Source organism: Balaenoptera ricei, chromosome 15 (genome assembly GCF_028023285.1).
Source record: "Balaenoptera ricei isolate mBalRic1 chromosome 15, mBalRic1.hap2, whole genome shotgun sequence".
Lineage (NCBI taxonomy): Eukaryota > Metazoa > Chordata > Mammalia > Artiodactyla > Balaenopteridae > Balaenoptera > Balaenoptera ricei.
This window is the reverse complement of record NC_082653.1, coordinates 659,467-686,435: the sequence shown is the minus strand read 5'-3', so window position 1 is coordinate 686,435 and position 26,969 is coordinate 659,467. Positions and strand designations below refer to the sequence as shown.

The 26,969-nt window shown below is 60.7% G+C and overlaps 1 protein-coding gene across 5 annotated transcripts in view; it reads right to left on the bottom strand.

Annotated features, from left to right (window-relative positions):
• The window catches only part of KCNQ2 (potassium voltage-gated channel subfamily Q member 2), a 49,001-nt gene that overhangs the window by 18,312 nt on the left and 3,720 nt on the right, over positions 1 to 26,969 (bottom strand). For 4 of the 5 annotated variants that reach the window (XM_059895930.1, XM_059895929.1, XM_059895931.1 and 1 more), the window contains exons 2-9: positions 15,827 to 15,917; positions 14,884 to 15,010; positions 14,419 to 14,594; positions 13,414 to 13,539; positions 8,620 to 8,730; positions 7,845 to 7,940; positions 2,194 to 2,288; positions 1,066 to 1,095 (exon numbers count right to left, since the gene is read on the bottom strand). In XM_059895930.1, coding sequence (XP_059751913.1) covers positions 1,066 to 1,095; positions 2,194 to 2,288; positions 7,845 to 7,940; positions 8,620 to 8,730; positions 13,414 to 13,539; positions 14,419 to 14,594; positions 14,884 to 15,010; positions 15,827 to 15,917 — 852 coding nt within the window. The remainder of the gene's footprint in view (positions 1 to 1,065; positions 1,096 to 2,193; positions 2,289 to 7,844; positions 7,941 to 8,619; positions 8,731 to 13,413; positions 13,540 to 14,418; positions 14,595 to 14,883; positions 15,011 to 15,826; positions 15,918 to 26,969) is intronic. The other variant, XM_059895932.1, reaches the window with a different exon arrangement.

Sequence of the window (26,969 nt, the reverse complement as noted above, 5' to 3'; positions counted from 1 at the left end):
CCCGGGATGGGGATGGGGTGCTTCCACAGACGTCGGGGGATGGGGGGCTGCTGGAGAAGATGGACCGAGGGGGCCACCGGGTCTGGGAGGAGCCTGTCGGGCTCTGAAGCAGGGTCCCCCCAGCTGCCCAGCAGCCTGGAGCCCCAGAGGTCCAGGGCCAGCAGACGGGAAGGATGCTGTGCCCACTGCCACCTCCGCCTCTGAGTGAAGCCCCTGGGGCCCGTGGCCAACGGTGAAAGGCAGGCACTGCTGGGGCGGAGATGCCGAGGGGTCAGGACCCTCCCGCCCCTGGAGCCTGGCCCTACACTGCCCAGCACGGCACCCTCTTCCCTCCTGGGAGCGGAGGGGTTAACTTTCTAACACGGTTCCCACGCAGGGCGCCAGGGGAGGATGAGAGACCGCCCCCCGCCCCGGCTCTGCAGGGCGCAGCACGGTGCCACCACTCTGAGGGGAAGGACAGGGCCTACAAAGGGACCTGGCCCCGGGCGTGGGGGTCCTCGTGGAGCAGTTCAGCGCCCCCGTCTGGGCACGGGGCCCCAGACTGAAAGTGCAGCAGGAAGAGAGCCGTCCGGGGCAGACACGGTCAGTGGGGCCACACGGATGGACCACAGGCCCCCTCTGCCCAGGGCCTCACGTCTCCCTCTCGCTGCAGTGAGAAGACTCGGGGCGGGGGGCGGAGGCAGAGAGGGAGACCCCAAGCCCAGAGCTGCCTTCCAGGACCGGGGGCGGCTGGCTGGGGTGCCCCCGAGCTGGGATGGCTGATGCCCCGTCTCCACCACCTCTGCATTGGGAGTAAGTGGGGCCCGTGGGGCGGGACCCCAGCCACTGAGACAAGGCAGGAAGCAGGACAAGGAACGGAGGACACCTGGACAGACAGACCCAGCACGAGAAAGCAGCTGGTGGGGAGGGGGCGGTCGGGAGGGGGAGCCCGGGCAGCGAGGAGGGCGCACGTGGCTCCAGGAGGGGGCCACAGGCTGGGCGGGGTGGGCTCGGGGTGGCCCCGGAACAGTCCCCAACAGAACAGAACCACACCACACCACACGCTTTCCGCCCATGCAGTCCTACCTGGAGGCCCCGTAGGTTTGAGTTTGCGAGCTTTTTCAAGTGTTTTCACACACACACAAAGGGAAAGGAATGAAAGATTTTAAAAGAACGGGATAAGAAAAAGAAAATGAAAAAAAATAGTCCAGGAAAGTGGGGGAAACAACAGAACAAAGAAAATTAGCACGAGGGTCAGTCCTGCCTCGGCCGGAGGGCTGAGGGCGCAGTGCCTTCAGCATTTCCGGGAAGCGGGTGGCACCAGGCCCCCACCACCCCGAAGCTGAGCGTCCCCGAAAGTGCCAGTGGGACGGTGCTGGAGGAGGGAGCGGGCAGATCCCGAGAGAGGCAGGTGGCAGGTGGGGACCCGCAGGAGGACCCTGCCCCAGGGAGAGGGCTCCGTGGGTGGACACCCCCAGGGGCAGGTAAGGGGACTCCTCGGGCTGAGAGGCCCCAGGGCTCAGCGTCAGCCCCTAGCGGGGAGGGCGGGCTGGCAGGGCAGCGCCCAGCCCGGGGGCACCTGACCTGCATGGACGCTGGCCAGCCCTCGCCCTTCTCACCTCAGACCTCGTTCTAAGCCAGAGCCTGGCACAGACAAACCCCGGGGGGCACAAGCAGTGCCTGGAAAGCCGCCTGCTGACCACGCAGCCCCCCAGGGAGGGCTCCCCGGCCCCCTCCTCTCCCCCTCAGGGCGCCTGGGGGTGTCTGGGCTTTGTCCTGTGGGGACCTCGCTGTGGGGTCTGGGGTGCTCTCCTTCCTTGAGCAGAGACTCTTGCCCTCGCTGGGGGTCAGGGGGTCAAGGCTATCCTTTTGCTTCGAAACGCGGGGCCCCCTGGAGGGGCTGCGGTCCCCGGAACCAGCTGGCATTTACCTCCGCAAACTCTGGGGGGCTGTCGTCACAAGGTTTACACACTACGCACCTGACAGCAAGGACACTAAGCAGGGGGCGGAATGAAGGTGAAAAATAAAAGCCGCAAACTATAAAACAGAGAACAAAATTAATAAAATAATCACGCACGATTCCTTTTTGAAAAGTACATACATTTTAAAGAAAAAGAAACAAAAAATAATCAAAATGATGAACGACAACCGAAAATGGGGTTTAAGAACAAAGGGGGCTGCGCACAGGCGGTGCTGGGGAGGTGCGGGAGGTACCTGTACATGGGGACGGTCACCGTGCGCTCATAGTACTGCCACGTGGAGTGCAGGTCCGTGCGTGACAGGTTGGTGGCGTAGAACCTCCAGGCGGACTGCGGGGAGGACAGGACGTCAGCTGGGCACTAAGGGGCCCCACCGGCCTCCCCCAGGGCCTCGCCCCTGCACATCCCCGTGCACCCGGCGAGTCTGCAGGGAGCTTCGGTGCTTTCCTTCCATCTGTCCTACCTGACGCTTGGAAGCCGTCACCCGGCATCGTGGTCACCTTCCTTCCCTCCCCGGGGGACGGGGTGGAGGGCAGAGCCAGGAACAGACCTCATCCTCCCCACTTTGAGACTGAGCCCCTGCCAGGCGCGGGCCTGCCCTGTACACCAACCTCGACCCGGCCTGGGCTTCTGCTCCTCACTCTTTTTGTTAACTGGGGTAAAATACACATTGACTAAAATTCACCACTTTAAAGTGTGCAATTAACTGGCGCTGAGTCCATTCCCATTGCTGTGCAACTGTCCCCTCCAGCCAACCCCACATTTTTACCACCTCAAAAACAAGCGCCCCCAACCCACCAGCATGGCTCCCCGCCCCCTCCTGCCCCCGGCCTGCCACCCCCAATCTGCATCAGTCCCTGTGGCTTTCCCTACTCCAGGCACTTTGTAGCGATGGAATCGTAGCGCGTGGCCTTCTGTGTCTGGCCTCCTTCATTCAGCACATTCTCAAGGCCCATCCCTGCTGGAGCCTGCGTCCGGGCCTCGTTCTTTTTAAGGCTGAGCAATATTCAAGCGTATGGATGGACCACATCTGTGTATCCTTTCACCCACCGAGGGACATCTGAGCTGTCTCCACCTTTCAGCTTCTGTGAATAGTGCTGCTACAAACACCTGTGTGAAGCTTTTTGGCTGAACACCTGTTTTCAATTCTGTTGGGTGTATACCTAGGAGTGGGATTCCTGGGTCATGTGATATGTTTAACTTTTTGAGGAACCACCAAACTGTTTTCTACAGTGGCTGCACCATTTCACATCCCCCCAGCAACGTACGAGGATTCTGATTTCGCCACATCCTCATCAACACTTTTTCTTTTCATTTTAGCCATCCTGGTGGATGTGAAGTGCTTTTGATTTGCATTTCCTTCATGAAGAATGATGCTGAACATCTTTTAATGTTATTAGCCATCTGTGTATCTTCTTCAGGGAGATGTCTACTTAAATCCTCTGCCCATTTCTTAATTGGGTTGTGTGTCTGTCTGTTGCTCAGCTGTATGAGTCCTTCATATATTTTGGGTACCAGACCCGTATCAGATATATGATTTGCAAATATTTTCTCCCATTCTGTGGGTTGTCTTTTCGCTCTCTAAAGAGACACTATGAATAGTGTCCTTTAACGTACAAAAGTTTTTAATTTTGCTAAAGTCTTATTTATTTCTTCTTTTATTGCTTGTGCTTTTGGTGTCATATCTAAGAAACCAAAGTCATAGAGATTTACATCCATAATTTCATCTAAGAATTTTAGTTTTAGCTCTTATATTAGGTTTTTAATCCATTTGGAGTTAATTTTGTATTGGTGTGAGGTAAGGGTCAAACTTCACTCCTTTAAACATGGGTATCCAGTATCCCAGAACCACCGTCAAAGAGACTGTCCTTTCCTCATTGGATAGATGTGGCACCCAACTATCGAGACTTGTTTTGGCCCAACCCATGGTCTATCCTGGGGAATGTTCCACGTGCACTTGAGAAGGATGTGTTCTCTGTGGTTGGTGACACATGTCTAATGACAGATGTCTGCAGGTCTAGCTGGGTCGTGGTTTGTTCAAGTCCTCTGTCTCCTAAGGATCTTTTGTCTGGTTTTTCTAACCATTTTTTTTTTTAACTTTTGGGGTTTTATTTATTTATTTATTTATTTATTTATTTATCTACGGCTGTGTTGGGTCTTCGTTTCTGTGCGAGGGCCCTCTCCAGTTGTGGCAAGTGGGGGCCACTCCTCACCGCGGTGTGCGGGCCTCTCACCATCGCGGCCTCTCCCGTTGCGGAGCACAAGCTCCAGACGCGCAGACTTAGCAATTGTGGCTCACGGGCCTAGCTGCTCCGTGGCATGTGGGATCCTCCCAGACCAGGGCTCGAACCCGTGTCCCCTGCATCGACAGGCAGATTCTCAACCACTGCGCCACCAGGGAAGCCCCCTCCATTTTTTTTTAATGTATTTATTTTTGGCTGCATTGGGTCTTCGTTGCTGCCTGCGGGCTTTCTCTAGTTGCAGCGAGCAGGAGCTACTCTTCATTGTGGTGTGTGGGCTTCTCATTGCGGTGGCTTCTCTTTGTTGTGGAGCACGGGCTCTAAGCACATGGGCTTCAGTAGTAGTGGCATGCAGGCTCAGTAGTTCTGGCTCGTGGGCTCTAGAGCGCAGGCTCAGTAGCTGTGATGCACGGGCTTAGTTGCTCCGCGGCATGTGGGATCTTCCCAGACCAGGGCTCAGACCCATGTCCCCTGCACTGGCAGGTGAATTCTTAACCACTGTGCCACCAGGGAAGTACCTTTCTACCCATTTTGAAAGTGGGGTATTGAATTCTCCAGGTATTACTGTAGAAATGTCTATTTCATCCTTTAATTCTGTCAGTTTTTGCTTCATATATTTTTAGGACTCTGTTGTTAGTATATAAATGTTTATGATTGTTAATCATCTTTATAAATTGACTCTTATCAATACATAACAGCCTTCTTTTTCTTGACTTGTCTATTTTGTCTGATACAAGTGTGGCCAACCCGGCTCTAGGTCACTGTTTGCATGGAATATCTTTTTTCATTCTTTCACTTTCAGTGTATTGTCGTCTTTGGATCTAGTATACTCGAATAGATTTTTAATCCATTCCTCCAATCTCTACCTTTTAATTGGGGAGTTTAATCCATTTACATTTAAAGTAATTACTTATAAGGAAGGACTTGCTTCTGCTGTTTTTTTGTTTCTCAATTCCTCCATTATTGCCTTCTGTAGAGTTTCATTTTTTTCTAGTTATTACTGAGTCCCTTCTCGTTTCCTTTTCTGGTATTTTTTAGTTGTTTTCTTAAAGGCTACCCTGGGATTATGATTAATTCCATCTTAAATTTATAACAATCTAGTTTGAATTAACACCAACTCAGCTTCAATAGTGAACAGAGACTCTGCTCTTGTGTGGTCCGCCCCCTTTATGTTGTAACTGTTACAAATTACACCCTCTACAGTGTGCACCCAGATATACAGATTTATGATTATTGCTTTATGCCTTTGTTTTTAACTCATATAAGGGAAAAAATGAGTTACAAATCAAAAATATACTACTACTCGCTTTCATGTTTACCTGTGTAGTTAACTTTACCAGTGTCTGTGTGGCTTGAGTTACTGCCCAGGGTCCTTTCACTTCTGTCTGAAGAGCCCTCCTCAGCATTTCCTGTACAGCAGGTCTATTAGCTACAAACTCCCTCAGCTTTTGTTTTTATGGGAATGCTGTGATTTCTCTTTTGAAGCATAATTTTGCCAGACCAGAATTCTGGGTCAACAGTTTTTTCTTTGCAGACTCTAAACACGTCATCCCACTGCCTTCTGGTCCCCATGGTTTCTGATGAGAAATCGGCAGTTACCCTCACGGAGGACCCTTGGGCACCAAGAGTCCTTTCTCTCCTGCTGCTTCCAAGACTCCCCCTGTCTGTGGGCTTCAACAGTTTGATCATAATGAGTCCTGGTGTGAATCTCTTTGACTTTACACTACTTGGAGGTACAGATTCACGTCTTTCATCAAATCTGGGAAGTTTTCAGCCTTATTTTTTCAGGTATTCTTTTTGCCCAACCCCTCTTCTCTTTCTGGGACTCCCATTATGCAAATATTGGTACATTAAACAGTATCCCACAGGTCTCATGGGCTCTGCTCATTTTTCTTCCTTTGTTCTCTTTCTGCTCCTCAGACTGGGTGACTTCAACTCACCTGTCTTCAAGTCTGCGATTCTTCCTTCTGCCTGCTCAGATCTGCTGCTGAACCCTCTATTGAATTTTTCATTTCAGTTATTGTACTCTTCAGCTCCAGAATTTCTATCTGTTTCCTTTATATTATTTCTATCTCTATGGACATTCTCTATTTGGTGAGACATCATTCTTCTGATTTCCTTTAGTTCATTTCCATGGATTCCTTTAGTCTTTTGTGCATATTTAAACAGCTAATTGAAAGTCTTTGTCTAGTAAATCAAACATCAGGGCTTCTTCAGGGATAGTTTCTATTAATTTTTTTTTTCCTGTGACTGGATCATGCTTCCTTGTTTCTTCGCATGCCTCACAATTTTTTGTTGAAAACTAGACATTTTGAGTATTGTAATGTGGTACCTCTGGAAGTCAGATTCCTCCCCATCCCCGGAGTTTGTTGCTGCTGCTTGTTGTTGATTGTAGTAGTTTGTTAAGTGACTTTTCTAAGCTATTCCGTAAACGCTGTATTCTTTGTTGTGTGTGGTCACTGAAGTCTCTGTTCCCTTAGCTCAGTGGTCAGATGGTGACTTGAAAGACGTTCCCTTAAACCCAAAGAACCAAAGAGGAAACAAATGCTCTCAGCCTCTGCAGACCAGCCCTGTGTTGGGGCACTCCTCCAACATCTGAGAAGGTCACTTACAGCTCTGCCTTAGCCATCACTTCCTGCTTGCATGGAGTCTAAAGATCAGCCTGAGGTGAGCAATTAGCGTCTCCTCCAGTCACTTCTGAGCCTGCGCCCAGCACTGGGCATGTGTGTGCCTCCTAGATCCCCCAGTGTATGGGGGTCCTTCCCAAGCCCTAATTCTTCCACGTCTCCTTCCCAAACCTCCGAGCTTCTCGGAGAGGAGGGGCAGAGGGTAGGTGCTGCGTGTTCAGGCCATGCTCCTTCCCTGTGCCACTCAAACCTCTGAACCACACGTAGTGCTGTGACTTTATTGTCAATAGTGGGTGGGACTGGGGGGCATTTTTGTTCTTCTTCACACTCTTTTGCATTTAAAAGAAGTAGCCATTTGAAGTTCTTATGGTGAAAGACACATGCATACATACATACACAAAAGTAGGCTGCACCCAGGGGAAGACCACACCTTTAAAAAAGAAATGCACTTGAGGGGCCAGGGCAGTGTCCAGCCAGCAGTAAAGGCCAGTCAACTCCAAAGGTCCGCTGGGTCCCCTGGGCTTTGGGAGGGGCTGCAGGAACGCTGGGCCCATCGGGCAGCCTGTGCTCGGGCCCACACTCTCAGGATGGCTCATGAAGCACTACTGGAGGCCGAGTGGCCGCTGTGACCCCCAGCGATGGGGTGGGCAGTGTGAGCTGGGGCAGCACAGACTTCGCTCTGGCATCTGCCTGCGTGGGGATCTCTGAACCCTGATTCCACAAGTGCAGGATGGGTGTCAGCGCTGTGAAGGGACACCTCGGGGGCACCTGTGACAGCCTGGCCCAGGACCCAGGGCCCACAGAGCGCTGGCCAGCACCCGCCTTGCTGCTGCCTGTGCTGTAGCTGCCAGACAGCTGCGGGCATCTAAGCTGGTTCTCAGCACAGACTCGAATCCCCCAACAGGGAGACAGATGCCAAGCAGGGCTCCACTCCAACACCGTGGGCCCAGGCCAGGGGTTCTGCCGGTCTACATGGAGGTCCACGCGGCACTCCCTGTGGGGGGGCCACCTGGACTCACCTGGATCAGGCCTGCGGCAGGGTTCCGCCTCTTCTCAAAGTGCTTCTGACGGTGCTGCTCTTGAACCTTCAGGGCAAAGCCAGACCCCAAAATGCCCTGCAAGTCACTGGGGTCAGACGATGCCCCAGGGACCACAGCCCCACACTGAGCTCCTCAGGGTCAGACCACGTCCGGGGGACCGCACCCCCACCCCACCCTTGCCTGCACACTTCTGGCTCCACCTTCCTGCCTCCTCAGCCCCCAATGCCAGGAGACAGGCTGGGGGAAAGACTTGGATTTGGGGTGAAGGGAGCTTCAGGCTTCCAGGAGCCTGGCGGGGCCCACTCTGAACACATCTGGGCCCAGAGATTAATCCTCCTCCCCGATTTGTCCACACTGGAGTGAGTGCAGGGGTGTGGCCGGGGTCACAGAGAAGGGCCACCGGGAGGACAGCATCGCCAGCCCCGCCCCCGCAGCTGCGGGTAGAGGGTTAACAGGGCCCTTGCCTCTTCTGAAGGAGATCTGACGGGGCTGTGTCACTGTACAGCACCGCTCCTGGTCACAAGGACCCGACTGGCCAATCCCGCAAGGCTGGGAGGCACTGACAGGGACCCGCAGACACGGGTCAGAAGGTACAGCCTGGGGCGGCAGGTTGTGGAGGCTGCCACGTCCACTCCTGGGGCCCGTGGACCTGCTGGGAGCCCTGCCCCCGCCTCACATGGCCCCGAGGGCAGCTGTGGTCACCAGGGGAGCCCAGACCCCGTCCCCAGCAAAGGCAGGAAGGGGCACGACTCACAGCAGGAAGAGCAAAGAAGGAGACGCCGATGAGGGTGAAAGTTGCTGCCAGGAGCCTCCCGTTCCAGGTCTGGGGGTACTTGTCCCCGTAGCCGATGGTCGTCAGGGTGATCTGTGGACAGCAGGCCCCATCGCTCAGCCAGGCCGGACAGTGGCCGCCTGGAGGCCAGGGACCTGAGCCGGACCCTCCTCCTGAGGCCTCAGGGCAGCTGGACAAACCCCCCCCGCCAGCTACGCCGCCCTCCCAGGGCCCGAGAGGCCAGGGTCACTGTTGGCCGCCCTTCCCCCTCAACAATCACATCCAAACTCCGAGCCTCTGCTCCTTCCCTATGCGCTGGGCGGGGGGGTCAGGCTCTGCTCTCATTTCACACCCAGCCAGGAGCCAGGAGGCTAGGAGAGAGCCAGGGGCCTGAGAGGTGACAGTGCCGAGGGACCCTCCAGGGACGCAGAGAGGGTCGCGTGGGGCCCTTTGGAGGGAGGCTTGTAAGCTGAGGCCAGGAGAGCGGGAGGGGACGGGGGTGGGGCTGGAGGAGGCGACAGGAGGGGAGAGACTGGAGAAGGAAAAGGCCCCTCCCCAGGGTGTGGCAGGCAGGGCCTCGGAGGCGCTGGGGGAGCCAAGGGTTTGTGTTTAGAATTGCTCTGCGGCGGGGAGTGGGCAGGGAGGAAGTGGGGCCCGGACGGGCCTTCCCGGGAGCCCAAATGGAGGGGGCCATTTTCAGGTAGCTCCCACAAAACCCGCCAAAGTGGAGACTCAGGCCTGGTGTGCAGGACCACCAAGGCCACACACAGAGGCAGGCACGGAGGCTCAGGACAGACCACGTGGCCGGCTGGGCTGGGAGGCGGGCCCAGGCGGGCCCTGAGAGGGGGGTCTTAGCCAAACCGCGGGAGGGGCCGAGGTGTGAGCAGGAGCGGGGGCTGGGGGCATCGGCGGCCCTGGCCGGGCAATGGAGAGCAGCAGACCTTCCTCATCGGGGGACCCGGACAGCAGGGTCAACTGGCCCACGCGCCACAGGCACGGACACCTCTCCACCCACCCACCGTCCACCCTGGGAATCCATCCCCCCGACTCTGGGGTCATGCAGAGAGTCCACCCAAAGCCCACTGTACAGTCTGAGAAAAGTCTGCAAAACGGGGCTGAATAATCATGGCTTCGCCAGCAGGGACTTCTGTGCCCGTCACCTGCGAAATCACAGCCAAGGCATTCGGGCCTGCGTAGAAGGTTCTGGGAAGGCGCCAGCGAGCTGGGCGCAGGTAACAAGGAGCTGGGTGGAATGAGAAGGACACTCGCTTCTCACCAGAAACCTCCCGGTGATTGGGCTCCTCTATTCGACTGCTTTCAACAGAAACTAAACACATTTTAAATACGTAAAATACTTAAAATCACGCCCCCCTCCCAAAACTCGGCAGCGCGACAGGAAAGGCTGTGAAAGGACACAAGCCGAGGGCGAGGGCAGCGAACCGGGCGAGACGGAGGCCGATGCGGGCCTGACTCAGGGCCAGGAGGTGGGGAGAAACCCAAGGGCTCTCGGGGCTCAAGGAGAGGCCCCCAGACCTGGCGCTGATGTAGGCGCAGGGCGCGCAGGGCAGGACGGCGAGTCTGTGCCAGGGCGCCTGCACCCGCCCCAGGACCGCAGACCCATGTCCTCCCAACACCGGCGATCACCGGGGCAGCGAGAGGGCAGGACGGCGAGTCTGTGCCAGGGCGCCTGCACCCGCCCCAGGACCGCAGACCCATGTCCTCCCAACACCGGCGATCACCGGGGCAGCGAGAGGGCAGGACGGCGAGTCTGTGCCAGGGCGCCTGCACCCGCCCCAGGACCGCAGACCCATGTCCTCCCAACACCGGCGATCACCGGGGCAGCGAGAGGGCAGGACGGCGAGTCTGTGCCAGGGCGCCTGCACCCGCCCCAGGACCGCAGACCCATGTCCTCCCAACACCGGCGATCACCGGGGCAGCGAGAGGGCAGGACGGCGAGTCTGTGCCAGGGCGCCTGCACCCGCCCCAGGACCGCAGACCCATGTCCTCCCAACACCGGCGATCACCGGGGCAGCGAGAGGGCAGGACGGCGAGTCTGTGCCAGGGCGCCTGCACCCGCCCCAGGACCGCAGACCCATGTCCTCCCAACACCGGCGATCACCGGGGCAGCGAGAGGGCAGGACGGCGAGTCTGTGCCAGGGCGCCTGCACCCGCCCCAGGACCGCAGACCCATGTCCTCCCAACACCGGCGATCACCGGGGCAGCGAGAGGGGAGGACGGCGAGTCTGTGCCAGGGCGCCTGCACCCGCCCCAGGACCGCAGACCCATGTCCTCCCAACACCGGCGATCACCGGGGCAGCGAGAGGGGAGGACGGCGAGTCTGTGCCAGGGCGCCTGCACCCGCCCCAGGACCACAGACCCATGTCCTCCTAACACCGGCGATCACCGGGGCAGCGAGAGGGGAGACGCTTCCCCTCCTGCCCACCCACCAGCAGCCGGGCCTGTATTCCCCATGCCTGGCCCTACTCTTGGGACCCCAGAGCTGGTCAGAAAGCCTCCAACGGGGCAAAGACTTCCTAAAAATTCCGTTATCCCTGCACAGAGAGAAGAAAGTGTATCCATAAAACAAAGAGTCTTGAAAACGAGACCCAAATCACACAGGGTCAGGTGGAAGACACCTCCCAGGATGTAGGCAAAGAGATGAGGAATCCAGATAGGACACGTTCCACGGTCCAGCGGTCTCACCAGCGGCCTCGGAGCCCCGGGAAGGAGGGAAGGAGGAAGCTGTAGACTTTGAAGCCGCAAAGGGCACCAGCCTCCTGGAAGGAAGCCCCCCCCTCCACAGGGCCCACGTTCCAGAAGAGCGTCAGGGAGGGAGGGGCCCGGCCGCCAGCGGGACCGTGGAATTGGGGCACCTTCAGACACACGCGTCTCACAAACTTCCTCCCTCAGAAGACTGTGACCTCCAAACCAAGGGCAGACTGGGGGTGGTGCCGGGAGACTCGGCACCTGGGGCCCAGCATTCGGGGGGCCCAGCCCTCAGGGGTCAGCGTTCATGGCCAGCGTTCGGGGGGCTGGCTTGAGCGCGCTGCAGTGGGGGGACTCGCCCGACGCCAGTGAGGCCCCTCCAAGGGCCCCCGGCCCACAGAGCAGAAGAAAGGGGGGCTCGGGCAGGACGCTTTCCAAGAATGACAGGGACACAGAGGGGGCTAATCGCACCCTATCACAACACAAGGTGAGCCTCTGAAGTCTAAACTCACAGGGGAGGGAACTCCCCGGCGGTCCAGCGGTTACAACTCAGCGCTCTCACTGCCGAGGGCCTGGGTTCAACCCCTGCTCGGGGGACTAAGATCCCGAAAGTCGCGAGGCACGGCCTAAAATAAAATAAAAATAAAGCTCACAGAGGAAATCCTGGTGGTGTAGGTGGGGAATACGCAGAAGGGTTCCCCCGTCTTCTGGGGGGGGGGGGCACCACAAGGTGGGGGATGGGAGTGGGGGCACGTTTTCACTGTAACACTCAGGCACTATTGGGCGTGTTTAAGATTTTGATTCAATTCTTAAAGATGGGGAGGCCCCCCCGGAGGGCCTGGGCAGGGCAGGCCAAGAGAGCGGCGAGACCCGGGCTGTCCGGTCAGAGGCTGGGCGCTCAGCGGCTGTGGGCCCTGATGCACGGCTCCCGGTGCCCGGGCCTCAGCTCCCCTCTCCCGCCGAGCCCCGCACCCCCAGGCTCCCGATCACCCTGCTTCCCACGTGGTCGGTAGAGGGACACAGACTCCGGGCCTCGTGGCAATTAATACAATAACTACAAGTAAATTGCTCTCTGGCTTAAAGGCCAGGTGAAAGCAGGCATCCCTCTTGCCAGCGACTGGATTTGCAGCATCTGCCCGAGGTCACGTGGTCCTCGTTTTCGGAACTGGGTCTGGGGTCCCAGGAGACAACGGACTCTAACGTCCCACACCCACGGGACCCTCCACACGACCCCCGGCCCAGTGCCCCCAGGCTGAGTGTCCAGTACCCCCAGGAAGAGCTCGCAAAGGAGGGCACTCTGGCCCCCCTGCCTGGGGACATCCATGGCAACGGGGAGGAGGAGCCAGGCCAAGGTCCATTCAGCCACTGGGGCCGAGGCCCGCGGGGCCCAGCCTGGTCTCCAGAGGGCACACTTGGAGAACGCGGGGCATCACCACTCAGAGCAGGAGGGGCCCTGCAGAGGGGGGCCCAGGAAGGCTTTTCTCAGAAGAGGCCACTTGCACCCGGTGACAGGAGAGTGGCCCTCGAGGGGCTCAGGAGGTGGGTGGCCGTGAGCATGGGCTGAAAATCCACCAGCTCCGGACCCACCCTGGGCGGGGGCAGCCTAGGACGTTAAGCTGGGAGAGCCAGGGCGTCCATTTCCCCTTTTTCAAACTCTCCTGCCCATCAATAGGACCGCAGGACCCGCCTGCCCCCATCACAGAGGTCACACAGGTGGTCAGTGAGGAAGGAGGGAAGGTGACTGGCCATGGCTGGGCACAGGCTCCCTGGGCCCAGGCCTCTCTCCACCCCACACAGACCAGCGCGTCCCCTGCCCCCACCCCGCCTGGGCCGCCACGTCCACGTGGCATCACAGTCAGCAGTGGCCAGCAGGAGGCCCCAGAGAGACGTCTCTGGCCAGGCCAGCCAGGGAGAGCCGTGCGTCTCCTGTCCAGGCCCAGGGGTCAGGGGCGCATCCTGGAGTGGGGAGCGGGGGAGGGCAGACAATGTGCAGGAGGGACCCCAAGGAAGGCCACACCCGGTGAGCGTGTCCTCAGTGAAGGGGAGGGGCCCCAGCGGCCGGGCACTCACCAGGCCCCACCAGAGCGCGTCTGCGTAGGTATCAAAGTGATCGTTCTCTCCCTTCTCCGCCAAGTACACCAGAAACGAGGCCAGGATGAGGCAGAGGAAGCCGATGTACCAGGCAGTGACCAGCTCCTGAAAGAGGCCCATCACAGCCGCTGGGCCAGCGTCCAGCCCGACTCACCCCCGGGAGCAGGAGGCCCCGCCTGCCTGGAGGTTTGCTGGGCGCTGCATCCCCCGGGCTTCAGCGGGTGGGTGGCCCTCCCGAGAGCCGGCCGCAGAGCCCCAGCAGCCCCGAGCCCGGGGCAGGCGGGAGGCGGAGCGCGTCTTCCATTTCCAGCCCTGGGTGGTCCCACACCTATGCACCTCACCCCTGGAGGACGGTGGGTAGGGACGGCTCAGTGCTGCATCCACCCAGGAAGGGAGTGTCCCCAGGCGGCCGTCAGCCAGTCAGGCTGGAGAATCTTGGGCCTGCTGGGACCCTGCCCCAACTTCCCTGAGCCTGGGGGAGACACCCCGACTGGCTGCCCTTCCTGGGGGACCACCACCCTCTCTGTCCTGCCAGCCAAGCCCCAGCCTCCGGGCTCAGACAGGAAGGGTAGTGGGGAAGGGACTCTTGGGCCAATAAGCCCACCCACAAGAGGACGGCCTCCTGGCAGAGCCTGGCAGGGCGGGGTCTGGGCGGGCAGGGCCCCTGGCAACACAGGGACGGGATCTGGACGGGACATGGGGCTGCAGCCACCTTGCGGGTCCCACGGCCAGCGGCCACCACAAGCCTCAGCCTAAACAGGCAGGAGCCTGGGGGTTGGGGGGCAGTGGGTACCGATCCAGCACAGCCACCCAACCAAGGAGCGAGCCGGCTCCGGGGGGGCCCAGAGGGACCGGACCTGGCAGACAAGCTGGAGAGAAGAGGAAGATGGTCAAGTCATGGGAAGATGCCCAGAAGAAACGAGGGGCTGGGTCCTGCCTGGCCGGACCTCCTGGCCCCAGCCAGCCAGCCCGGCGCCGGCTCACCTTGCTGTGCGCGTAGACCACGGAGCCCAGCAGCTTCCAGGTGCCGCCCCGCCGGTCCATACGGATCATGCGCAGGATCTGCAGGAAGCGGAGGCTCCGGAGCGCCGACGTGGCGAAGACGTTGCCCTGGGAGCCGGCGGCCAGCACGGCGATGGACGCAATGAGCACCATGATGTCTGTGGGAGACAGTGGAGGAGCTCGGGGCGGCCCCCGCCGCGGAGGGGCAGCCCCCCGCCAGGGCCCCGGGAGGACGGACAGACGGACGCGCACAAAGTGCCGGCGTGGGCCTGGCTCCACTGTCCGCCCAGCCCAGCCCTGCCCTGGGCACGGCCGCCCGACACCTCATCGCCCTGCACTCAGGCCACAATAACCACGGGCTCTGACGCCAAGAGGGCAGGTGACCAGAAACTTCCAGAAGGAGCCGATCCTACAGTCCTGCCTGCCCCCACCTGCACCGGGTCTCACCGATCACACAGAAGGGCTTCCGCGCAAACTTGAGCCGCCCCCTCCAGCCGCGGTACCGGCAGCAGCAGCCGGCGGCCCAGATCCGCACGAAGTACTCCACGCCGAACACCACGATGGTCACGATTTCCTGCAGGGGAAGCCACACCTGAGCCACTGCTGGCTCAGCTGGTGGGGGGGGAGGGGAGAGTGCTGTGTAGCTGGTGTGGGAGTGGGGACCCCGTCCTGTGCAGCTGGTGTGGGAGTGGGGACCCCGTCCTGTGTAGCTGGTGTGGGAGTCAGGACACAGAGGGCAGAGCCGATGGAGGGTCTCAGGTAACTGCCAAGGGGGTGGGGCTCCCATGCCTGGGGCAGCCCCAGGACACAGCGCAGGGCGGGCAGGGGCGGAGGGCTCCCCAGAGGTGCGTCTGGAGGTGGCATCAGCTCCCCCGTGGCCCCGTACCTCCATCACCAACAGCAACACAGAAATTACCTGTGGTTGCCATGGCGCCTGCCCCAACCTATCACGGGGTTGCTGTGAGCTTCACAACCCCCAGCCCACGCCCACATCTGCCAGGGAACACCCCACACTCTGAGGTGGAGGGGGCCCCCGGGGTCCTCAGGCTCTGGTGAGAACAGAAGGCGGGAAGGGGGGTGGGGACAGTGGGGGGGCTCTCAGGCACTGTGACGACACAGGGAGGGGCCCGCCTAGGCTGGAGGGTAACAGGGTGCCGGGGGTGTTCGGGGGAGGGGCGGGTGGGCGCTGAGGATGCAGCAGTATCACCGTCAGGAGGGGAGGCTGGGAGGGACCCAAGGGCTACCAGGAAGAGCAGGGGCCCTGGGTGCCAGGAGGACGGGGGTCCCTGCCGGTGGCGTCTGGGAGATCAGACCAACGGGACCGGGGACAGGCTGCCGCCCACGGGCTCCGCCACCATCAGGCCCGTCTGCGCCGACCTACGGGACCCACCAGGATGTAGAGCGCGCCCTCCGAGCTCTTCTCGTACTCCTTGATGGTGGAGAACACAGACAGCACGAGGCAGGAGAAGACCAGCAGGAACCTGGGGGCCGGAGCAGAGGGCGGTCAGCCAGGCCGGGCACCCAGCCGGCGCGGGAAGGCACAGGGCAGAGCAGCGGGCACGGGCAGCCCAGGGCTCCACAGTGATGACTGGGCCCAGCTGCTCTCCAGGATGCCCACCGTGCTCCCCCCGCCAACGTCCAACGTCCCTCTCAGAGGGACCACTAACGGGGGACAGCGCCTTCTGGGCCCCTGGGCAAACAAGAAATGAGCGAGCCGCACAGCCCGCGCCCACGCAGGGCACCCCGTATGCGGTCACCCCTCTCCTCATCCACAGCTGTTTCCTCGCCAGGCCCCGAAGTAGACACTCCCTGTCTCCCGGTTCACACCAGCCTCACACACACCGTCCCAGCGCCCTTGGCCGCCGGACCTGTGTCTGCAGGCGGTGCTGGCGGGGGCACTAACGGAGCCGGGGGCTGATGGGCAGCAGGTGTCCAGCCAGAGCGGACAGGGTGGGGCTGGGGTCCCAGGGAGCAGAGCCCCCGAGGGCTGAGGACAGGGTCCAGGCCTCCTGAGGCACAGGGCACCTGGTACGGGAAGCTGGGCGGGGACCGCACACCACGCCCCTCCCACTTCATCACCACTGGGACACCCCCATCACCCCAGGGAGTCGAGACCACCATCCTCCGTGGTAGTGGTGGAGGAGGGGAGGTGAGACCCTTCAGAGCCAAAGCCACGTGGTCCAGCCTCAGCTGGGCCACAGCGACAGTGACTCGGGCCCTACCCTGCCCAGCCCAGCCCAGCCTGCGTCACTGAGCGGCGGCCCTGCCCATGTGCCCCAGAGGCCTGACAACCGGGCCCAGAGAGGCGCAGACCCGCTTCCACATGCGGCCCCTCCCCAGAGTGTGGCCCCGAGGATGTCTCCAGATGCACCCCCAGCTCCAGGGCAGAGGCGCTACGGACGGATAACGGAGGCCGCTGGCGCAGACAAAACGCACGCGGGGAAACGGTCACGTTTCAAAACCTCAATTAATTTCCTTTGCTCATTAGCCAATTTATTCAATTAGCTGAGCCCTGGGGGAAAAAATGTCCAGATGTCTCATGTGCCTCATACTCATAATTCTCTGCCTGCGGTGGGAAGGAGCCCACGTGCCCAGAGAGAATCTGCCAGGGTCAGAGGAGATCCCAGGGTGGTGAGTCAGGACCCCGGGGCCTGGGCGGTGGGAGAGACTGGCAGGACCCCCATCTCAGATGGGGCACCTGGACGCAGCTCAGCTCAGCACTGGGTGCAGGAGCCGGGGGGCGCATAACATGGCGGGCTTCCCTGAGGAGGTGTCCACAACACTGCAGGATGAAGAGCTGGTGGGGCCAACAGAGAAGGGAAAGTGTTCCTGGCAGAGGGAATGGCAAGTGGAGTGGCGCCAGGTAGGGGGGCGGGGGGAGAGGGGGAGACAGTGTGTCCAGGACCCGGCAGCGGGCAGGTCTGACCAGACTGGAGATCGGGGCCCCGGGATGCCTGACGCCATCGTCACCTGTCAGGGAGACTGAGTCCAGGGCTGCGCCCACGAAGGCCAGCTCCTCATGCTGTATAAAAACATTCCTCTAAAGAAAAACAGGAAAGACCCAGGTCCCAAGGTGACCAGGCCCTCTCAGCCCCGCCTCCCCAGGGCGCTCTGACCAGCATCTCGGAACCTTCCAGAATGGCCAGGGCACGCTGCACGAAGCGCAGCCCTTCCCAGCAGGCAGCGGCCAGGCTGTCAGGAGTCTCACCAGCAGTTCAGGAGACAAACCTGTGGCCCAAGCTGGGAACCTCCCCAGTGGCCCCACCCCAGGAAGTGCCAGCGACATTCCAAGTTTTGTTTTTGATGTTTTGGGACAGATGGCCACAGATGGCACCGCCTGGGGTGTGCAGGGGATGCAGCAGGATGGACACTCCAGAAAGAGGCCAGCACACCCACATAACAAGGAGGAAGGAGAGGCGGGCAGCAGACTCCCACGGGCAGCGGGCACCCCAGCCATGCCTCCAGGTGCAGGCAGGGCCCCCGCAGATCAAGAGAGGGACAACTCCAAAGGGCAGTGATGTTCCCCACCCCTCGGCCACTCACAGGCAGCCATGATGGGGAAAAGGCACTTACTTCCAGGTCCCCTCTTGTCTGCGGGTAACCCTGTGACCGGCGACCACTCCTGCCCAGCACACAGCCGCATCCTGGGCCCAGAGACCTCCGAAGCCCACCCCCGTCCCGCAAGGCTGGAGGGGGCTCCGCCTCTGGCCTCGTGGTCCCCGGCATGGCGTCCTCCATTACAGGGGACACTTCCCTGGGGCCCAGCCTCGGGGCGCCGGGGGGTGGGGGGCCAGCCCTCCCGCAGGACGACGCAGGTGATCACCCCCAGCCCTGAGGCCCATCGCGGGGTCGCCCGCTGCAGTTATGCTGGGGCCCTGGGCACCGGAGCGTCCTGGAGACCCTGGGGAATCTGAGCCAGGCAGGGGCCTTCCTTCCCAAAGACCTCTCTTGCCTCGGTGACCTGGGTTCTGGCTCCTGGCAGGCTCATGGGAGCTGGCAGCTGTGGATCAAAGGGACCCCCCTCCTCCCCTCTCCTCCTCTGGAGAGGCACTGGGGAGGTGCAGGGTGGACGCTGCCAGCACCACTGGGAGGCCCCGGGAGGCAAGCTGTGTGCTAAGCACTGACCCCCCCAGGCCCCAGAGGACGTGGCGTCTAGTAGCTGCGTCCACTTCCTCCCCAGATGGGACCGGTGAGCAGTTCCACCCGCCCACAGGCTGGGAGACGCGTCCCCCTGCTGCAAGGTTCAGCTCAGTGGCCAGCACCATCCTGTACATCTCCCCAACACCAGGGCCGAGGCCCCAGGGCCCTGGGGGAGGGGAGTTCTCTCGCCCTCCAGCCTGGGAACTGTCCAGGCTGCAGGAAAAGAAAGGAGGGGAGGCAGGAGGTGGCTCCAAAGGCAGAACATGGTGGCTAATTATGATAATGAATTCAACGTCAGGATGCTTCCCTGGCAGCGGTTGCCAAGGAGACGAGCAGCTCAAGCAGCTGGTCCCCAGCCCCAGATTCCAGGGGCTGTGACGGGGGTCAGGCGGAGGGGCAGGGCAGCCAGGGACCTCAGACCTTGCTCAGCTGGGCAGGGGGGAGGTAGGCCACTCGGAAAGTAAGCGACAGAACCACATCCCAGATGCACACCCAGGCCTGCGCCCCCCAGTTCACGAGTGGCCACAAGGTGGGCTTGACCCCAGCACTGCAGGATCCACAGCAGCAGGACAGACCTCAGTCAGACATCAGGAGGGACTTCCATAGCCTGAGCTCTGGGCAGAGATGGACCCCTCTTTTGAAACAGGTGGAGGCACGGCAGGGTCCTGAGTGTAGGGATTTTGACGCATGGAGAGACAGGGCAGGCGGGAGGTGACGGGAGGGACTGAGGGTGGTGGAGGCTTGGGCATCGGCCAGGGGAGCCCCCCAGTCAAGGCCTGACAACACCCCTCGAGGCGGTCAGCCCACCCACAGCCGTGCCACAGGTCCTGGGTGCACACGTGTGCGTTGTGCCTGCCCCGCCATCTCAGGAGGGGGCAGCCCCCACCTCCAGAGGGAGACCCCACTGCTTTCGGCTCTCCCCTCCCACCCCAGCCCCCCCATCTGACTGCAGGGAATATTTCTTTTCCGGAAAACGTGACAAAGCCTCTGCCACCTCATTCCCACGTCTGGTTTCCACTGTTGGGAGGGCACCAGGGTGGGTGCCATGGTGCTGGCCCACAGCCCAGACTCCCTCGCTCCCTTCCAAGACTAAGTTGGGAGATGACTGGGATTATTCATCTCATTTTACATATTTAGTGAAATACACCTTTTATAAGCGAATGGCAGGGTTGGGAGGAAGGGAAGTCGTGTTATCAGCACCCCACTTGCTCACCCCCAGCCCCTGGCTGGCAGAGCCGGGAGAGGAGGATGGGGAGGGGTCCCTGACATCAAGCACCACCCCCCAGGCTACAATTCAGTTAGGCACCAGGCAGGCGACAACCCAGCGGATTGGAAGAAGATGCTCATCCGTTTTACAGATGAGAAAACAGAGGCTGTGAGGCAGCTCACTGCGGCCGCGCGGGGCCAAGCCTGAGCACCGCTTCCACTGGCGGGGTCTCCCCAGAATAACGTCCATCCCGATAAGGCCGGGTGGCCCGGGAGCCCAGGGGAGGTCGGGGGGAGGAGCTGCCAGCGTGAGGCCCGAGCTCCCGCACCGGGTCCCCGGGGAACCTCCCGCTGCCTCGTCCATCAGGACTGCAGTTGGCGCTGCAGCCCGGAATCTAATTTCACCCCTAATGAACTGCTCTGCCTCCACTACCTGGTGCCACTGCCAGTCTCTGGGGGGCAGGAAGCCCGGACTCCTGACGGCTGCTCCGGGCGCAAACCAGACGTGAGGAATCGCTCTGAGATCCCGCCACGGCCGGAGGGAGCGGGAGGCCGTGTGCAGACCCTACCCTGGAAACGAGGCCCGCCCACCCAGGCCCACTGCAGTCCCGCCAGGCCCTGTCTGAGCCTGCTGACGGGAGAATGGAAGGTTCTCGGAAGCACCCACCCGAGCCTGGGCCGTAGGGGGTGAAGCAGGCAGGCACTCAGGACCCCCGTACGTGGCAAGTAAGTGCTCAGTAAACGCCCCAGACCTTACAGGCCCCAACCCAGGAAGTCCCAGATCCTGGGAAGGTCCGGCTCCGGCCTTGGCATTTGAGGCCTCCCTTGAATTAAGTTAAATTGAATAATTGCACATTCTGTGGATTTCACCTCAATTAAAGAAAAAAAGAGAAACAGGCCAGGTTGTCAGGGACTGAAGCAGAGGGTAAAGCCCATCCGCCCGTCTGTGCCCAGGCAAGCCCTCCCCACCTGTGCCTCAGCTTCCCTCTGCGTCAGCACAGATGTGGGTGGGAGAGCCCACCCCTCTGCCCACACTGCTCCCCGCACCCCCTGCCGGCAGGGGACCTGACCCCATCCTTCAAGGAAGGACACTGCTCTGAGGCCTCTTGGGGGGCAAGGAGGGCCCCAGCCTCCCCTTGGGACGCCTTAGCATGCACACGTGGGGAGCAGGCAACCGCTGGCTGGGTGATTTCCTGAGCTGTGGGGCGGGGGTCCCCCTCCAGGTGTGTTTTCTTCCATGGTCCACACTGAGCTCTTCTGTCCTTGTAAGTCCTGGTCTCCCCCCGGCCCCGGCTCATTCTGGGGGTCCCCGTCCTGGGGTGCGTCCCCCAGGCCTGCCACACACACCCCCAGCGCAGCCACCTTTGGGGTCCCTCGAGTGCCGGGCTCTGTCCAGGGAGCTGGCCTGACGAAACAGTCACCGTGTCTGACTCCGGCCCTGCGGGTCCCGTAGCCCCACCACATGGAAGCCTGCGCAGGAGTGGGGTGAGGAGGGGAGGGGTCCCCCGAGGGAGGCACTGCCGTGGACAGGCCTCTGAGGTCAGGACCCAGGGCAAATACCATCTTTTGGGGGAGAGGTGCTCCTCCCCCCACGAGGGGTCAGTTTGGACCACCCCCGGCATCTGACATCCCCTTCGTGAGCACAGGACCCCATGCAGGCGCTCAGGGTACCCCCACACCAGGGACCCTCACAGACCCGCCTCCCTAGGTCGACAGCACGGCCAGGCCTGCTCCCCCGGACTCTTCCTGAACACCCTCCAAGCGGCTCTCGGGCTGGCCCACTCCCCCCGTGCCCCACGGCTCATAGCTCAGTGGTCTCCTAAAAACACTCCTGGTGTTCTGCCGGCCTCCATTTGCACACCTCCAGCGACAGCAACGGAGGGCTCAGCCATGGGCAGGACCTCGTTTTAACAAGCCCCCTCCTGGACGAGCCCTGGTCCTGACCCCGGGGGGCCACCAGGCATGTGCTTGCCTGGGGTCCTTCTCCAGGCCAGAGGCGCTGTCTGCTCCCCAGCCGTAAGCCACCGAGGGCGTAGGGTGAGGGTTCAGTGACAGGACCACCTCATTCTCCCCCGACCCCAGGGGCACCAGCAGCCCTGACGACAGAGACAAAGCCCAGCACGCGTCCAGCAGAGACTTGTCTGATTCCACGGGAAAATCCCCACCACACACGGTTAGCACAGAGGAGGATGACAGAGCCTGAATCCGATCTCCTTTAAGAAACGCAGAGACAGGCACAGATGCTCGGAAGTAAGTCGGGAAAGACAAACGCTCCTCCTCAGGTTTTCTGCATCTCCTCCGTTTCCTACGGTGGACGTGTGTAACTTTCATAGTCAGAAAAGATAAGGGACCATAACCAGGTGTTTCTCTAAGAGGCCGCCAGCCCCTCTCGCTCAGACCGCGCAGTGCTGTCTGCCCACCGCCTGGCCTGGAACACTGGATTTCCATCCACACGATATTAATTCAGCTCTCGGCTAATCACACCACACAAATCGGAGAGGACCGTCTTGGAGAACATTAACCAAGGAGGAAAGAGCTCTGTGAGCACAAAAGGCCGAATCGGGAGACGGAAGCAAGTGGTCCAGATGAGGGGTGGCCGGGCGCCTGCCCCAAGAGCCCCTTCCCCAGGCCAGCCAGTGGTGGGCAAATTTCCCCACTTTCCATGGTCCTGCACGGAGCTCACTTGGAGAGACGACCGTGGGCTCGTGATCAGGACCGTGGCCAGCGCCCTACACGCCAGTCCTGCATCGGCTCACCCTGGTCACCCCTGCCAGAGGCTGAGCTCCAAATGCTCTCACTTCCTGTTCCTCCGGGTGAAAGTCGGAACCCCGGGTCGGGCCCTGCCCTCCTCCTGGAGGGCCCATCCCGGTGCTGCCACCACATCCCACATCAAGGCTTGGTCTCTGGGGAGAACAGACTTATAAACGCCAGTGGACCAGCCAGGCCCTGCTCAGAGCCCTGCTCCCCGGAACAGAAATAGATCAGCAGGTGCTCACCCAGGCTCCTCCCACTTCCACATCCCACTGCCCCCCCCCGCCCCCGCTTCCTCCCCCAAAGCCTGGAATCCCAGGAGGAACTGGCCTTTTCCTCAGACAAACCCTTCAAAGATTTTTTTCCAAGCCTAAATGTAAAAGCAAACCCAAAAGTTCTAAGCTCTCTAGTCAGGTCAAGACTGAGGCCCCAGGGAAGGAAGGGGCGGACCAGACAGGACCTGGAGGAGGGAGGGGCCTGGGCGGGGGCACACGCAGCAGACAGCCAGGAACAACCTGGGAGCTGAGACCTGTCACCACAACAGACGATTAAGGGATCTCTGGAGACGCTGTTTCCAATGACTCCGAGTAGGACTTTCTGGAACAAACGCGGTTCTGTACATTTACAGAATTATTCCAGGGCCCTTCCCTGGTGGCGCAGTGGCTGAGACTCTGTGGTCCCAATGCAGGGGGCCCGGGTTCGGTCCCTGGCCAGGGAACTAGATCCCACATGCATGCTGCAACTAAGAGTTCGCAACTAAGGAGCCCACGTGCTGCGACTAAGACCCAGCACAACCAAATAAATAAATAAATAAATATTTTTAAAAAATTATTCCGGGTAATCTGAAAAAATTAAAGACCTAATTTTACTCAAGCTGGGTAGCTGGCAGAGTCTAAGGACGCTCAGCTCTGAGTACATCCTGGAGACGAAGGTCAGACTCAGGGCTGGCGGCTGGAACACACCCACCCTCGCGTCTCAACCAAGTGGAGCCAACACGGCCTCTGCAAGGAGCTGCCGGAAAAGGCCTGCCCGCTCCAGCGTGCCCTCCCTTTGGCCGATCCCAGCTGCTGGGCAGTGGGACCAAGGCTCTGGGCAGCTGGTGGCCGAGAAGAAGCGAGAGCCCCCTCGTGGGTGGGTACCTCCCCAGACCAGGGGTCTCCCCACTGTCCTTGGGGCTGCTGGAGAAGGCACAGCCCTCACCCAGCCTCTGCCGGCCTTGAGCGCTGCTGGCCCCGCTCACCAGCGTGCGTTTGGGTCCGTTACTCAGCCCGGCTCTCCTCCGCCCCACCCTGCAGCGTCATGACACCTGGTATAAGTCCTGCTGCTGTCCCTGTTCTCCCTTCGGCAGGCACCATCCTGCCCGTTCCCCGGGGAACCCCCTTTGCATGACGGAACCCTCACTTGCCGAACCCAGGCCTTCACAGTAGGGAACTCTGAGGCCTGCATCCCCCGGGGCTCTGGCTGGGCTGTGGATGAAGCCACCCAAACGCACTAGGGCAAACTGAGGAATGTGGGCCCTGCAGCCCCCACTGGGAGGCACGCAGGCCCCAGAGCTGCCCACCCAGGGGCTCCAAGACCCAGGCATCCCCAGCCCTGCTTCCTCCTGGATGAATTAAAAGCTTGGTGCAGCCCAGCTTCAAACAACAAAGACCAGCCCTCTTCCTAACTCCAGACCGTTTGCAAAACAGCCCCTGGACCACCTCCCTCCAACTCTGGCCATGGCTGTCTTAATTCACACGAGGAACAGACAGGCTTTAGAAATAGTCCTCTCTCTGCCCTGACCCCCTCCTGCACGCACCCACCTCACCAAGAGGGGTTTTGGGGGTTCACCGCCGCCCCACCAGCTGCCAGGGGAGCAAGCTGAGAGCGGTCATCGGGCCACGGCCGCCTGCAGAAAAGTGGAAAGAGGGCCTGGGGGGCCGGGGGCAGCTTCGTCAAACCCTCCCCTCAGCATGGAAGGCAGAGTCCCTGGGGGACAACCTCGGGGCTGCACGCCCCTCTTCTTTCCACCAAGCGGGCCCGGGCTTGCTGGCCGGGTGCCCCACAGCTGGGAGGGAACGGCATGGCACAGGTGAGGCCCGTTTCCCGACGCCGCAGAGCTGTCGGCAAACCGCTGTTGGAAAGCGCAGCAGGCACCAGCCTTCAGAAGGGAGTGGCCGTGCCAGAAGGAGCCTCCCATGCTCCGGGGCAGCGCCGTCTGGAGGTGGGCTCAGCCTGGCGGCCCACGTGACGCTAAGTCACCACACGACAGCTTAGGAGGGGGTGCAGCTCAGCAGGACGCAGCCCATGTGGAAACCTGAGGTCCCCTTTACGGTCTGGGGGTCCATTGGTACAACCCGCTTGCAATGGTCCTTTCCAAGCCAAAACCGTTCTGGCCTCCATGCTTGGAGGTTCAGGGTGCTGAGACCCTTCAGCCGTGGAAGGAAGACGTCTCCCAATACCCGGGCAGCTGTAGAACAGTGAGGTCCTTTAGGAAAACGGCCAGTCCTCCTGGACAAACGCAGCTTCAGACGGGGGCCCCGTGTCTAATCACGCGGCCATGTTCACAGCAGCCCCAAACGCCTCCATCCAGGCCCAGCCACTGGCCGATGGGACTGAGAACGTACCCGGGCCGCGCAGAGGGCGGACGGCCCAGGGTGCTGTCCCAGACGCGCCAACCTCCCTCCGCCTGGTCTTCCTCCTTGCTGAGTGACAAACAACGCGGCCAGGACCCCATGAATGTCACACGCTCCGAGCACTGTGCTGAGTGATTCACAGGAGACAAGCACAGAACTGTGTCCCCACGTCCCAGAGGAGGGGACACAGGGCCCTCAGGCCAGGAGCGGCAGTGCAGGCCGGATCCCCGCCAGGCCCACCCAGAGCCCACGGTCCCCACGGCTCGCCATCCTCTGCCCACACGCGCCCTCTGAACCATCACCGGTTATAACCTCACACCACACCTGACGGGGGCGTGGGGGTGACGAGGTGACGTCTGTGACTGAGGCACGTACCCGGCGATTTCCACGCAGGGAAGATCCTCCATTTACACTCGAGAACGTTTCAAATGACCCGCCTACGAGGTAAGCCAGGCAGCACGGTTTATAATGAGGCTATCGGACACAGGCCAATGTCTCTCACAAGCCTTGCCTCAGGAAGGGGCAGAAGCCTCCAGCCCAGGGCCCACCCAGCATCGTGAGCCCCAGGCCTGGCCCCCCAGCCCCACCCCTCCCGTCCACCGCAAGGAGAGGAAGGGCAGGCCCGGAACGCCCGCAGCACGTCCCTGCCCGTCCTTTGCGGACGGAGGCTCGGCCCTCCGCGGGGTCCCCCACCGCCACCCTGGCCCTCAGCACCTTCCATGAAAGGCCCCAGAGAACTCTCGGTCCTCTGGACCCTGTTCCTTCTCCGGGGCATTCAGAACGCAGCTTCCGGGGGTGGGGGCAGCCGGGTGGGCTCACCAGGACGGACTCAGGACACCTTGTGAGCAATGCCCAGGAGCAGACGCCGGGCCTCATCGCGGGCAAGCAGGAGCGCAGAGATTAACACAGCCTAGGATTCATTTACTGACGAAAACGAGTCGGGAAGAACCCCTCCCCCCCAGACACTCTCTCCACCACCAGACTCGGGCTTCGCTCTTGGAAACAATCCCGTCTCTTCACAATCATTCCGGGTTTAGGTGTTTTCAGAGGCGGTGCCCACGTCGAAGACTCCGTAGAGACTAGTTTCAATGTTTGACTTGCACTGGTTTCTAACAAAACAGAGATTTTTCTTTGTTCTGATCTGTGAAACTGTCATGAACGGAGCTTCCTACGGACCCCATTACCTTGAGGACACAGACCGTTTGCGGGGATTCACGACAGTGTAATTAGACACCGTGATTAAGAAACACTTCATTGTCTTATTGTGGGTGAGAAATCCTACAAGGAGGCCTGAGGTCTCCAGACAGCCGGCCGGGGACGGTCTGCTGAGCCCTGGTTTCCCTGGAAACCACAACCCTCCTACCGTTTTCACCTTTGGGGAAATTTCCATAAGATTCTCCAACTCTTCAGTCAATAGACATTTCCTCCCCAGGATTGCAGCGAGGTCTGGGAGCTGAAAGAAGCTGAGAATACAGCCATTCAGACCGCAGTCTCCTCTCAGAAGCAGACACCCTGGCCACTTGCTCTGGGCCCCCCCATGCCCCCCAATGCAGTCACACCGAGGAAAAGAGAGGCCAGCACGTGGGCCCACACTTGCCCACCCGAGGGCGGACAGGTGAGAGGGGGCAGCGGGCGGCCTGCACGTGACCAAATGTGGAACCCCACTTGGGTTATCCGAGGCCACGCAAGGGACTGCAGCAGGGCCCTGAGGCCCCAGGCCCCCATCCCGCTGCCCCCAGCCACAGGCCCCGAAACGTCGGAGGCCCCCCGAGACCCACCTGGACGCCATCCGAGGACGGAGGGGGCTCGCTGGACCAGCCC